At 40.9% G+C, this 15,147-nt stretch overlaps 1 protein-coding gene and 1 long non-coding RNA gene across 3 annotated transcripts in view; both read left to right on the forward strand.

Annotated features, from left to right (window-relative positions):
• PAN3 (poly(A) specific ribonuclease subunit PAN3) overlaps positions 1 to 15,147 on the forward strand; it is a 60,175-nt gene that overhangs the window by 22,533 nt on the left and 22,495 nt on the right. Inside the window, exons 5-6 of one of the 2 annotated variants that reach the window (XM_081860219.1) lie at positions 5,079 to 5,240; positions 13,420 to 13,570. In XM_081860219.1, the coding sequence (XP_081716345.1) occupies positions 5,079 to 5,240; positions 13,420 to 13,570 (313 nt within the window). The remainder of the gene's footprint in view (positions 1 to 5,078; positions 5,241 to 13,419; positions 13,571 to 15,147) is intronic. The other variant, XM_081860220.1, reaches the window with a different exon arrangement.
• LOC309341419 lies at positions 8,732 to 10,520 on the forward strand. The gene is made up of 3 exons (XR_014156321.1): positions 8,732 to 8,933; positions 9,661 to 9,797; positions 9,906 to 10,520. It is a non-coding gene; the product is annotated as an uncharacterized lncRNA (long non-coding RNA).

Genomic DNA, 15,147 nt, shown 5'->3' on the forward strand with positions numbered 1-15,147 from the left:
TGGGCCATGTTATCACTTTATCCAGTTTAAGCTGAGTATTGGTTTTTCTACAGTTTTTGGGCTCCCAGCTTAATCATAGCCAATGAGGTTAATCCAAGGCATAATTATTGCTAGTTGAAAATTTCCCCATCTTTCATTGATACATACTTGTTACTGAATAAATATGGACTACGCTGAAATTGCCAAACCCAAGGCAAATCCAGTTTCTCATTTTATCTGTTTCTATTTTTTTTAAAAAAAAAAATTATTGGATTTGCACATTTTATAACAACACATACAAAAAAAACAACACACATGAATATTTTCATATCCTTACTTTCATAACCCTCTTTCCCTGACTTCCCCCCACCCCCCCATACACCCCAATTTCCATATTTAATTCAGCAAGTTCTTGTTTCTCTCCTTAACCCTATTCTTATTATATTTAGACTTAATTCTTTCTGTTAGGCCCAATTTATTGTCCCATTCACTTATATACATTAGATCCTTTATCTAAGATCGATCAAGGTTCTTATACCATAAATTTCCCTTTTTTATATTGAAATATCAATCAAAATTATAAAACCCCAAAATCATAAAATTTTTGAATTCTGTTTTTCCCCCTTCCTCCCTGCCCAGGTATCTGTCCCTTCCCAAATAACTGTCCTCCCATGAAACTCCTAGCCCGGATTCCTCACATCAGAGGCCTTTAAGTCTCTTTCAGTCTCTCTCTGTCTGTTCTGTTGGTAGTCTTTTTTGTTGGTCTTCAGATCTCGAGGGATGTCTGCCACAGTCATTTCATCTTTTCTCGAATCAAACCTAATTGGAAAAGCTTGCTGCCAGGGTTCTGCCAGGGGTCCCCGAATTTCAAAGTCATCCAAGCCAGAAAAGAGGAGGAAGTCCCAGTTATGTTTCTTTACTCTTTTAACTTCCCATGTTCCATAGTGTCCAATGGCTTCCTCCTTTGCTTTTCTCTTCTCATGGTTTGTAATCCAAAAAACTTCTCTGTTCCCTGACTGCAAAAGGTCCTGTTCGAAATTTTTTATCTGTACTTTTTCCCCTCCAGCCTCCTTTTCCACCAGCTCCAAAGATATCTTTTCTGTTTCAGCTGCAGAATCTTTCAGAGTCAGATCCTTAGTTCCATCAGCAAGGTTGCTTGTTTTAGCGATCAAGGTCGTGAGTTGTTCGTCCATAGCCATAGCTTGCTCTTGTAAAGTTCCCACGAGAAAAAAGGCTCTTTCTATTTGTGCTAGTAATTTTCCTTCTGCAGCCATTGTAGTGTCACTGGTTCCCCCTAGGGGAATTGCCATTGTTAGAGTTCTTTGCCAACAGTCTTATACCTTGTTATTTACTTTGTTTCTAACCACTTCTAGTTAAATGTAACACCTTTAAATCAGAGAGATATAAAGTAATGCAGTTCTTATCTTGATCCAGCCATTTGACAGCTCAATTAACAGCTGTCAAACTCCTGTTCTTTCACGCTAGGTTGATGCAGGACGCTCCCGGGTCCAGGGGGGGGGTACACAAAAGTTTTCAAAGTTCACCTCTTCCCTCCAGCGCAACTTAAAAATAAATAAAAGCTTGTTCTCACAAATTAATGGAATCTCTTATCAGTCCCAAAAGACACGAAATTTTTTATTCCGATCTTAGGTTTTCGCTCCTTGCTTTAAATTGTCTGTATGTAGGGGGGTGCGGACTTCCCTTTAGCACATCCCCCCGTTCGTTCCAAATTAAAGGTATAAATTTCTTTTGAAGTCCAAATTTCCTTCTACTCACGGGGTATTTATTTCCAGTCCAAATGTCGGGAAGAAAGTTGACGCTCTCCGGTAATGGCTTGCGGCTTCACTCCACTGAAGTAGCGGTCTACTCCCAGCACCACGCCATTCCTCGTACCCTCTCCGCAGCCTTTAAAAAGTCTCTTCGATTGTCGAGGAGGGCGCTTAAGGTGCCCACTGAGTCACCAAGTCCACAGGTATCAGCACCTGTGGTTTCTAAGGGTCCCCGCGTCGCCGGCGCGGCAAGACCCGTCTTCAGCGGAGCCGATTCCCTCCGGAGCTCGGAGGGAATCCGCCATTAGACCGATCGCGTCAACCCGGAAGTCCCTCATTTTATCTGTTTCTAAAACCATTAGTCACTGTTGGGACAAAACCAAGAAACAGGTGACCATAATGTGAAAAGATCCATGCAACTGGACACTCAGTTCCCAGTCTCAATCTTGCCAAATATACATTTAATCAGGTTAGGCTATTCCTGGTTGAATAATAAATGTATCCAGATATTGCAAGGGGGAGGAATGAGCTACCACATTCACTCATTTTCCTGTTTTTCAGATCAAAATTGCCCTCCAGGGTGTGTTTCCCTTTTTGGATGATTATGCAGCTCTGGATGCTGTGAGTGATTTTGAGCTGAAAAATAAGTAGCAGGGAAAGAGTTAGGCAGGTCTTCTCCAGCCACTACTGACTAAAAATTGATTGAGCCTTGGAAGAGACATATATAATTGAGTCCTTGCTTTGAACAGAGTTGGCTTTATGGAAAAAAATCTTCAGGAGATCTGAATTGCTGCTTAAGTGCTTGCATAGCTGGTAATCTAAACTCTTACCAAGATCTGCATAAAACTAGTTGGACACATACATTAGATATTGTTAAAGGCATGGTTTCTTGTCCAATTTAGTCATGTTCTTTAAGTTTAGCTTGACAAATGTAGATACGATTTCTTTTGGCATTCACCTGTTTTATTTGCACGAAAGTGTGTATATATATTTAAAAATCTTATCTTCTGTTTTTTGAAAATGAACTGTTTCAGTCGACATGCTTCATATGCACACACTTGTCATATAAGCAATGGTGATTTCAGTGTTCTGGAAAAAACCCCATTTAGAACAGGTTGGGTGAAATTTCATTATTAGTTTAATATTCCTGTGGATGTTGTCTTCTGACCTTACTTAAATACTCAGAAAACAATTTCATAGCTTTTTGCTCTGGGTAATGTTCTTTCCTCTTGGTGGTTCTTTAATTATCTTTGTTGTTACTGAACTTTGTGCAGCACACTTCTGAGATTTTACAATGGGTTGTTCATGCAGAGATTGGATGGCCATCTACCATGCTTTAGTTGAGTTTGCTGCATTACAGGGCGTTGGACTAGATGACCCTTGGCGTCCTTTCCAACTGTACAATCCTTTGATTCTCTGTGTGGGGAGAGGTGAACTAAACAAGTAGATATTGGATTCAAGCATCCATGAGATCTCTGTTTTGGAATTAATATGTCTTCAATGAGGAGCGTAAGCTAAGGTCTGCTTCCAATCTGTTCCTGTAAAAAAATGAGAAGTAATTTTATCATGGGTCCATCCTAGGATAACTACATTGCAAGTATTTTGTATGGGTAGTTGTACTCCAACTTCATTGGAGCGTGTGGGGAAGACACCCCTGGTTTAGAATAATTGTGAGACAAGAATTTTCCATGGGTATTTTGAATGGAATGGAATATATACTGGAGGAGCAAGCAGTACATCTGTATCCAGCTAATTTTCTTGATGAGCCACTTAACTGAGCAATGGACAGTAAACCAGCTGTTCAGCTTCAATTTCTTAAAAGTTATCTGCTAGAAAACTTTATTGCTGTATTTAGTAGTAGGCACTGCACCTTAGGGCCAGCTTTAACCCAATGTCTGACTTCTGCTGTAGCTTACTGAATACTTATTTTGATGAGCAGGAAGCTTCTCTAGTGACATGAGTTTATGGGTCATTAAGTAAGTGCTTGCTTATTATATACAGCTCAGAGTTCATAATTTTATACTGTCTGAAAACTCAGCAGGGCTTTCTTCACTGTCAGCAAGGATACAGCTTGTAAATAAGGATAGGTGCATTTCATAGTAAACCTTTGAGAGCATATTGTGTGTGTGTGTTTCTGAATTGTTGAGTAATCACTGTTCTTGGAATTACTTTTATTACTTCATATTTACTTTGATAGGCAAGATGATACCTTAATTTTATAAACACGTCTGGGGTTTGAATGTACACCTTCAAAGCTTAAAATTAAAAGTATTTCATTATCACCTGTGTGTACCAGTAAAAACAGTTGTAATAAGAGATTATATGCCTTTCTTTGTGACCAACTCTTTGCGACTAAATATGTTAACTTGACATGGACAACATTTCAAGGAAAAATTGTCTATCTCCTTTTGAGACATTTATGCCAGAACTTCCAAGGTTTCTCTTTTGAACAGTTGGATTGTATTTAATGAAATCTTACTCAGAGTAGACCCACTGAATTTACTGGGCTTAAGTTAGTCAAATCTACTGATTTCAGTGGACTTACTCTGCCTATATTTGTTCATTTACAACCCATTATTTCCAAACCCAGTCCTTTCTGTCCTCTGGAATCTGTTCATAAATTCAGGTGTAAGAATTTAGTATCCTGGTTAGAGGTATGTAGTAGGCAAAGCTTTTGGTTTGACCTGGCACTACATATTTCAAACAAGTCTTAGTTTATTTGAAGTGATATAGATGTGACTTTTCTAATGAAATGTCAGAAATATTAGGACCAAACTGTACAAGCAAGCTTGTTCTGCAATCCTATTGGATTTTCCTGGGAGTGAGTCCTATTAAATTCCGCAGGACTTACGGTATTTCTGAGTAAATATGCACAGGATTGCACTGCGAGTCAAGGTGGAATCTAATTGGTGTCCCCAATTGGGAAGTGGAGGGAAAGTGATATTGTCTTCCTACTGCTCCCCATGCCACCCTGTTCTGGAGTGTTTCCCCCATCTCTCTGGCACTGATGTTTTATGGGTGCTGCGGGGGAGGGGGAATGCCTCCCTTTCTTTTACATTAGTAGGGGTATCTGTCTGCAGGATCAAAAGTTCCTCAGTTAAGTGCAAGGGCACCAACTGGAATCCACTCCAAACTATTTTGGCTTGTTGACTCCTCTCAACTTCCTTTTCCAAGCCACGGCAAGTCAAATGACCAGAGTCAGAAATTTTACTTGCAAATTGTTTCCTATTCCACCAATCAAACCAAATATATGTTCTCATCTAGTTCTAGTTTGAGTTTCAGACTAAGGGATGTTGGGAGTGCCCTGGTGTTTTTCCTTCTTTTCCATAGCCAAGAAAGTATCGACTGGGGATGCTGGAGGAGAGAATAGTTCCGGTGGGATCAAAGGCAAGAAAATCAAAGAACACTATTGGCTGCTTGGCTGACAGGTGTAAAACAGGAGTACCCATCAATATGGTTTGGTGGAACAGAGTCACAGAAAACAATTTACAGGTAAAATTACTTTTTTCTAGTCACTTTAATGAATTTTGGCTACTATTTTTATTTTTTCAAAAATGCTGAAGTTAGATACATATGATGGGCAGAAATTTGGCCGAAATATTCACAGGTCAAATGTACAAATGACAACAAAAGTGACTATCTAATAAACTACACACTTCTCAACTAATGTTCTGTATCATCTAGTTTGGGTGGCAAGAGTAATCTATTTTAAGAAAACACTTTAGAAGTTGGAACTTATTTTCTTTGAAATAGCTGAAATAATTTGAACAGTATTTAGACCCTCCAGATGTTGCTAGACTACAGCTCCTGTTATCACTAAACATAGGCTGTGCTGGCTGGGGCTGTGAAAAGTTGAGAGTCCATCAACATCTGGAGAACCGCAGATGTTTCAGAGAGCAATCGTAGTGCAAAACTATGTTATCTTATTTGTACTCCTTATCCTAGCCCACAGAAGAAAACTCACTCAGCATCTAGTGACTTAAATTGCCTTTGGCTATCTTTGACGCTACTGTGAGTAGGAATAGATGTCTGGCACTTTCTGCCCTGTGATTAGCACCCTAGGGACTTTCAAAGGGCATTATTGCTATATGTTGTGTTGAGGCTCTAGATGGGTACTTGTTCCAGTGGAATAGAGAGGCACACTCAACCTCTAAGATAAAAACAGACTGAGACAAGAGTAGTTCACAGAATTAGCATGAGACTGGGAAGAATGGTCACCCAGTGAATTACCCCCCCCCCTTCTTACAGCTCTTGTTTGCTTCCGCTGTACATGGGAAAATAGCATTTTTACTGTTCTTTGTATAAATCATACTAATAGTTTTCTTGTGTAGTGCCAGGTAGTTAATGTAGCTTGTAGGCTATATTGTTGCACAAGTCAGAGGCGTTACAGAGGATGTTTTCCCCTTTAGGACTTGACTTACTCAGTGTTTGCTTTGGCTGATCTTAGGGTTAGAATGACCTGATTTCAGTTAAACTGTGATTTGAAGTTAAGTGTGTCTTTGGTTTCACATCGGAAAAGTCATACAAAGAGAGAGAGAGAATGAACTCAAGCTGATTAATTTAGTGTTGCTGTAGTGGTGGCGGTGTTTGTCAGTAGTTGAACTTAAGTATCCAAGAAGGAAGAATGGTTTACAGCATTCCATATTGTACATTATATAGAGAAGTCACAATGCATGTGCAAAGGGTACATGCTAAGTAGGTTGCCGAACTGAAAGGTTTTGTAGAAAAATGTGGCCTCTTCAAGTTTGTATTGTCCCCCCCCCCCCCCCCGTCTAGCAACCTGTGTTTCTCACTGCGTGTGCACACACACACACACACCTATATACACACACAGATTGCAACCTTGGTTATTTTAATATATGAACACCACATTATCTGCTGCTTTTATGGAAATCATGGAAATTTTACTTCTCTATTCCACCGAAGAGCTCAACGTTGTGCGCTCCCCGCGCCCCCCCAAAAGAGTAAGGTTGCCTGAGAGAATGTCACAACTGTTTTTAGTTGCTAGGTTTATGAATATTGAAAAGAGCCAGATTGATGTACATAAACTAAGCACGTTTGCCTTGTTTGTATGGATGTTGTACTTCAGTTCTTGCACATCATGTATGATTTAATGGAATTTGCAGCATTAAATCGCTGCGTTGTGGTATAATACACCACTTGCAGCAACATCTGCAGTAATTGTAGATTTGGCCTGTACATTCTGCAAATCTCTGTTTTATACATGTTGGTCCCTTAACATGTTTCCATTGCAGCTTGTAAAACAAAGATGTAGGGTCTCATTGTTACAACCCAGAGCCATTGCAAAGGACCAGGCTTCAGCATCAGCATAGCAGCAGTGCTGTTTCAGTACAGAAGTGGGGATAAAAGTCCCCCCAATGCAAGAATGATTTGACTTAGGAGAATCTCAAGCTGATATGGCTCTTACAGCCATCTAGACTACACTAGGTGGCCTAACTTGCCCGTCCTCTCCCTCATGTTCACCTCCATTCTCCTTATCTGCAGCACAAATGAGCCAGGAAAGGGTGTGTGTACATTGTGTGGATTGCAAGATCTGCAGCCAGTGGATGAGAATCCAGCCCACTATCTCATGCTACTGAGCTCTTTTAATTGTCGTACTTCTAATTAATTCCACTATATTGTAGAGGTGGTTGATTTGTGGCCAGTCTGTAACCCTCCCGAGGATTCTGATACTGGAATTAGCCTTATACTGGGATTCTGAGAATCTTAGTGAGGTGGCAAAGCTGATGTTTATGATGTTTGTTATAATACATTTTGGCCTTATTCTGTAAACGAGACATAAAAGTCATGATCTGAGGCATAATGGGGTCACATTGTGACCGTTGTGTTTTGAGTTTTTTAACTATCCATGTTGATCTCTTCTCAATATAAACTATTCTAGAAAGGACCATGACTTGGTATTTCATAAGGTCAGTTTAAAAAGGTCATGCATGTGCCATTAACTAGGTTTTGATCAAGCAGAGTTTGTAATAAGACACATGGTTTCTTGCTGCTCTGTAAATTTAAATAATTTGTTAGTATAAACCTAACATGTACTAAAGTTAAAAAGGACCAAGCAGATTCCAGAAGTGTAGTTGTGTTAGTCTGTTATGATGCCACAGTCTCTTGACCTTCAAGGCACCGTAACATTCTTTGCTGAATCTTGAGAAATTCAGAAAAACGGGGGGCCACTAGGGGGCGCATTGGAAGATGGCCAACAATACCATCTCTCCGACCCACACGGGGCAATTAAGAGGCTGTTATGGGAGTAGGCAGCCTCCCTTGTTGCCCCAAGGAAATGGGGAACACTGCCCTTGCCTGCTGTGCCCATAAATCACCCCCTAATTCGAAAAAAGGGGGTGAGGGCCCTAGGCAGAATGCCCCCGTGTGGACCTCGGCTCTCCTGGACGCTGTCTCTGATCGCGCACTAGTTGCAGCAATTTGGAATAATTAATTACAAAAGAAGCAAATGCACATATTTCAAGTGAAGAAGGGGAGTGAAGTCTGCTAATTTAAGTGACCTCTGCGAAAGAAGACGACGGGCTGGAGAAACAGGAATATTTTACGATGAAGATACACCAAAGGCGGGGTATGTTGACAACGGGGCTGAATGGGGGGGGGACCTTTTTTACTTTCCTTCTATGTGATTTACAAGAACCCCTCCTCATTAGAACCGTCGGTTGAACTGACCCAAGCAGGATGATTAAGGTCTGTGTGGAGATAAACTTTAACCAAAAGTATGCTTTATGGAGACCGAGAAGCAATAAGAGCTTTTGGCAATGGCGCAACAAGAGATGTGGAAAAATAATAAGAAAGGACTGGATAGTACTGTGAACATCACTGTGAACATTTGTGGACATTAAAATAGCAGTAAGAAGCAAGAAGTTGATTGGATCCCTTCGGAACTTGAAATATGGGTACCCCCAACAAAAATTTAAAATTCGGCTGTGTAATTTGGAATTTGTGTAATTTGGTTTGATTTGATGTGATTGGTCGGTCAATAAAAAATTATTCTTAAAAAAAAAGAGAGAAATTCAGAAAAACACTTCCAGGATATTTCAGTTTTTTCCTGTATTTTAGAGTCTCATTTCAATTAAGCATTCAGATGTGTACATGATGACAGATTTGGCCCTTGTTTGCTAAATTGTTTACTCTTCCATCTAAAGAAGTATGTTGTGGCCCTTAGTTGGAATTTGTGAAGGTACTACCGTATTTTTCGTCCCATAGGACACTCCATCCCATAGGACGCACCTACTTTTTTGTGGGGGGTGGGGGAAATAAAGGAAAATTTTTTTTTCTTTATTCCCCCCCAAAAAAAAACCAGGTCGGGGAACAGTGGGATGGCGGCGCTGTGCCTCCCCGCTGTCCCCTGAGCTTGTGGGGCTGGCCGATGTCTGTCCGGCGTGCGGGGTGCTCTGCTTCAGGGCACCATGCGCGCCGGGCGGCAGGCTGCTATCCGCAGCGTGGGGAGCCCTGCGGGGAACTCCTGCAGGGCTCCCCACGCTGTGGATGTCTGTCCGGCGGGCGGCAGGCTGTGGACACCTGCGCGAAGCACGGGGCGTCCTCCAAAGGGTGCTCCGCGCAGCCGGCTGCCGCCCGCAAGCCCTGCGCGCCGGGGGAGTTCCCCCGGGCGCACAAGGCTTGCGGACACCTGCGCGAAGCACGGAGCGTCCTCCGGAGGGCGCCCCGTGCTCCGCGCTGCCGGCTGCCTCCCGCAAGCCGTGCGCGCCCGGGGGGAGTTCCCCCGGGCACACAAGGCTTGCGGATAGCTTCCTGGAGCCTGGAGAGCGAGAGGTGTCGGTGCGCACCGACGCCTCTCGCTCTCCAGGCTTCAGCGAAAGCCTGTATTCACCCCATAGGACGCACACACATTTCCCCTTCATTTTTGGAGGGGAAAAAGTGCGTCCTATAGTGCGAAAAATACGGTAGTTTGTTCCTGAACAGTTACAGCTTTGAGTTTTTCCCTTTTGTTGCTTCCTTAAACAGTAAATGCAATTCTAGAAAAGCAATTTGAATTTATTCTTCTAGACCATGAATGAAGAACCCAAGGTCTGTAGACAGTAAAAGACTCTTACACATCATTTATGTGTAACCACTTGCAACCAGCTACAACATGTTATCTGTTAATTTGGTATCTCTCCCTCTTCCCTGGTCCAGCTTCAGCCCATCTTCAGTGAGGATGAGAATGTTGTACCTTAAGAAGATACAGAAGATGCTTGCCTTAAGGCTGTGTGTTGTGGGGGGGAGCATGCTAGTAATAGACCTGACAATAGAAGCAGAGCCTGAGGATCATAGTGCTTGTTTGAGAAAACCTATGTTGTGGGGAAAGGTTTTGTGCCTGAGTTCTGGCAAAAAGGGGAGAAACAATGTCTGTCTGCTTTGAAGAAAATGTGTACATGTCTGTTTTAAGGAAGAGGGAGAATGTTTATTGCTGTGATAGGTGCATACATTGATTTATGTAGAATATATTCAGGTATTTGTTGAGATTCCCTCAGGGTCCCTTCCAACTCTGCAATTTTATGATTCAATGTGGAAAAAGGAAATGGGAGTAGTGTAATTTTTAACATGTGTGAAGACAGTTGGCTAATCAGCATTTTTATACTATGTGAACAACTTAGCTTTATATTTTTCATTAAGCTGCATATGTTGTTGTTTAGTTGTGTCCGACTCTTCGCGACCCCATGGACCAGAGCACGCCAGGCACTCCTGTCATCCACTGCATATATATTCTGCTAAATAAGTAAAAATAAAATTGGCAATTTGGACTTTAAATGCTTGCGTTAACTGTCCTATTTATATCCTGTACTTGAGATTTTATTAATGGTATAAGGATGTAAAATGAGGACCTATGCATTCATTTGAATCAAAGAGATAGTGAACAAAATATTTGTTCTTGATTGAATCAACAGCCAACTTGCCAATTTTTTAATTTATAAAAAACCAGAGAAGATATTCACTAATTAATTAACCTGATCAAACTAAAATGAAATCTTGTTTATGAACAAAACCCTTGTTTATGAATACTGCTTTTGTCTTAGAAGCCAAGTCTCCTACCTAGAACTCTTTTTTCTCTTTCGGAAAATTGCCTTGGAAGTGAAGGCTGACCTTAACATTAGCTGTAATACAACCACCTTGAATTTCCTCCCACCACTTTCATGTGTATCTTTGGCAGACTATCTGGTATCCCAGCAGGGTTATCTCTCCCCCTTTATTGAAGAATTATCACACCAATCTAAAAACCATATATAAAAAAATCAAAAAGAAAAATTGTGATAGCGCTCATTTAACACGAATGGAAAGAGTAAATACTAAATGACATAAGTACATTGGGTAAGACAGATCCATGAGCACAGTCACCAGATTTAAAATACACTCAAACACAAGTAGGGGTGAAGTTAATTTTAAATTTTATTATTCTGCTAATGAATAAAAATGCTCAATTTAGCTATATCTTGGTCATTTTACTGTTTCCCCTCTCTGACTCTAATTATGCTAAGCTTTTGTTAGCTAACTAATGACTAACCATACTGTGATTAATAGATCTATTATCATTTCTCTGACATCTGGTAGTATTGTATCTTTTACATAGCCCAGTAGAACAACCAGTGGCTCATCGAACTTTTTTGACAGTTTAATGTTGGAAGTGTGGTGCTTAGTTGGTTGATAGGGCCAAAGGATACCCTAAATTTATCAGGCAGCAGGTTTTTTAAAGATAACTCTGTCCAGGCCATCTTAGGCGCTGACGGAAGACACTCTTTACCACAGACAAAGCTGAACCCAGGAGTACACACAGACCAGGAACATAGTCCTTTAGGGGGAGTGCAGCCCATCCAGAACAGGTCTCTTTGCTCAGGTGAACCACCTAAATCTAGAACTTCTGTTTATTGGCCTGCATCTGTCATGTGATTGTTTCTTTTGCTTTACTAATTCCAGGCACTGGATAGAAGAGGCACTGCCACTTTCTGCTTTCACAGGAGGAAGTGCCTGTTCTGAAATGATGCTTGCTATGAAATGTGTACGCATCATTTAAAAATTGTGTGATTTCTTCAGAATTACTTTATGACCATGAACATATATACAGATTTTATATCTACATGCCTTAAGGGAACTGTTTCTCCCGGTGGCTTAAACAAGTTTGTCCTGTTGTGATGGATTTATTGTGGTTTTTCTCTTGTGTAAGCAGACCTGTTTGTCATATTTAACAGAAAGGCAGCATCTACATGTTCTGAATACTGAATTGATTTAATAGGTGTATGATCAACCAAGATGTCTTTAACTGGATGATAGCACTAATTAATATCAATGCAGAGTTTATCTCTCAACTCCAAAAACATGAGGGCAAAGTCAAAAATGTAAGTGAAGAATTTGCCACTTATTTGCTATATGCTAATATAGGAGAGGGGAATTGGTTCTGGCCAGTGGGCTGGATCCAGAATTCCCCCACTCTTTGTGGGCTACTTTGACAGATGGGTAGGGCTGCCTACCTGTCAGTCACCTGGTGTCTTCAGGTGATTCAACTTCAAAGGAAGAATCAGAGGTGTGTTCTAAATGCATTTCTGATACTTCCTTTCTTCTTTTGTAGCCATGCCTTGAATTGAAGCTGCAGAAGCAAAGGAAGAATCAGGAGCACCATCTAAATGTGCTCTGGATTTTTCCTTTCTGGTTGTAATTTGGTGTTTTTTGAATATGATGTCAGGTGATGGACAGGTGGATGTGGGCCAAATTGGGAGGCCTGGCAGGTACACTTAGGGGGCTTAAGGTTCCCCACTGTTGTGATAATGCTCTACATTTAGTTTGCTTGTTAATTTGTATTCTGCCTTTGGTCCAAGTTGCCCAGAACAGTGTTTAACTTCTCAACAACCTTGCAAGGATTGTTCTACTGAGAAATTGTAATTTGTTCCAGTTAGCTTTCTGACAGCATCAGGTTTTGAATTAAAATTTCCCAAACACAACTTCAGCTTGTTTAAAAGTATCTAATGTAGAAAATCCTTAGAATTAAAGGGAAATGAACATCTTTAAAAATAAACATGTGGAACAGAGATTAAAATGACTTCGCCAATAAAGGAGTTTTTGTAACTTAAAATAGGAAGCTTTCCTGAGAGCTGCTTACAATCTAGTTCTCTTAAGCATAATTGATTGCTCTAAGAGCTGGCCATTATTAGCATAATTGATACTTCTAATTCCACTTATAAACTCATAGTATTCCCAGTTTCCTTGCCTCAAAATTTAGCTGAGCAGTGTGTAATGCAAACTTGTAGATTATGAAGGAAGTTTTATGGAAACAGAATTTCAAGTAGGTTTCCTCTGACCAGGATTCAAGGAATGCATATCTCCAGTCAAGGGAGCTATACCTAGCTCATAGAATGTACAACTCTTTTCTTTGGGCCACAGAAAGGCATGTCTTATTACAAACTCTATTAGGTTTTGAAAGGTTTGCAATGCAGTATGCTGAGAATTGTCGGGGGGGGGGGGGCAACAGTTCTAAAAAACCCGTTCAACTTTTGGAATTACCGGTAGTTGTAGTTCTTTGGATCCTGGCCTATGTCTGTTAGTTTTTAATAACCTACTAAAAATGTTTGTGTTCTTAACTTTAAATCCACTAATTTATTCAGTAAACAAATCTATTTTCACACTTAACACATACTCTGTTTTAAATTTTTTTTTTAAACAGACACCAAATCCCGCAGCAAGCGAGTTTATTCCTAAAGGAGGATCAACCTCCCGACTCAGTAATATGTCACAGTCAAATATATCTGCCTTCTCTCAAGCCTTGTTCTCTCATCCTTCCATGGGAGGTCCTGCAAACGCTGGGCTAGCTCCAGGTAAGCTTAGAGTAATTTATTTGCACTAGCTTATGAATCACAGTAGCACTAGGGAAGCTTATTACATCTAGGAACCGACTCTTCCTAAGCTCTATTTACCGTATTTTTCGCTCTATAACACGCACCTGACCATAACACGCACGTAGTTTTTAGAGGAGGAAAATCCGTAGTCATGCCACCCGTAGGCATTCCCTCCATAACACGCACAGACATTTCCCCTTACTTTTTAGGAGGAAAAAAGTGAGTGTTATGGTGCAAAAAATACGGTATTTAAAGTCTTACATAGCAGCCGTGTCATCTTCAGGTGTTTGTTATCAGTTTTGTGCCTGCACTTTGCACATTTCAGCACCTTAAGTGTAATTCTTGCAGCCGTCAAGGTTTCCTGCAGCATCTTAGCATTACCAAGTTTTAGAAGGAGCTTGTCAGCTTTGTTTGCAACCGTTATTTAAGGGGTCTCTCTTAACTGAATTCATTTTCAGAATGTTTAGAACTATCATTAACATTTTATCTGAAAAACGGAAGTACAAGATTATCTTGGAGGTATGAAAACAACAACCTACCAGGCAAAGGACAACTCCCCACCTCACCTCCAAAGCCTATGAATAGTTCCCAGCATAGATAATATGTGAACATGTTTAAAGCCTATAAACCAGAAAGACTAGATCAGGGATAGTCAACGTTTTTATACCAACCGCCCACTAATGCATCTTCCTTGATGGTAAAATTTCCTTACTGCCCACCAGTGCTCAATGGAAGGAGGATTCAGCTTGTGCCATAGAACCCCCTACCGCCCACCTAGAATCCTAAAACACCCACTAGTGGGCAGTAGGGACCAGGTTGACAACCCCTGGACTAGATTATATACGTTCAGGGCTGTTGGAAGGAAGGAACTTCTAAGTAAAAACGATGGAGAAGAGCAGTGAACCGAGTGTGCGGGAAGCAGGACTCCGCTCTCTATAAAAGATTGACAAATGAAACATCGCACATTGTTAAAGCAATAATGTGAAGAGAATAGTAAGTGAGCAAGAAGAATCTAAGGTTATGGAACCACCTGTTAACATGGAATAACCTGACTTTGGGGGCAGAGTTGCTTTCAAAGTAGTACTAGGTACATTAATTTTCTAATTGTCAGTTTCATCTGCTATATCTTGTTAGATAATATCGTTGGGAAGGAGTCGTTTAACAAGCCCTGTAAGTGGAAGACCTCCACAATCACTTGTGCTTGCACATGACTTTCTTAACTTGTCCCTTGCTCCCCTTCCCCCTCCCCCCAAAAATATATGGGGGGGGTTGGTTGGTTGGTTGGTTGGCAAAACTCTCAGGGGAGGGGAAATTGTTTCCATTGGACAAGCTGAGATGCTTGCACAGATGTTAATGCTGGCCATATCACAACTTTGAATTCCACCCTTTGTTATCTTGTGAACCACCCTGAGATCTTTTGACGAAGGGTGGTATGTAAATCTAATAAATAAAATAATTTGTTCCGTATGGTCATGGCTGTAGGTCACATACTTGACTGCAGAAACTTTAGCTGCCTCAGAGATTTCAGTACCCAGGTTTGGGGAAGTGGGTGGAGG

The sequence above is a fragment of the Podarcis erhardii genome, assembly GCF_964252035.2.
Source record: "Podarcis erhardii genome assembly, chromosome: 4".
In the NCBI taxonomy this organism is placed as follows: domain Eukaryota; kingdom Metazoa; phylum Chordata; class Lepidosauria; order Squamata; family Lacertidae; genus Podarcis; species Podarcis erhardii.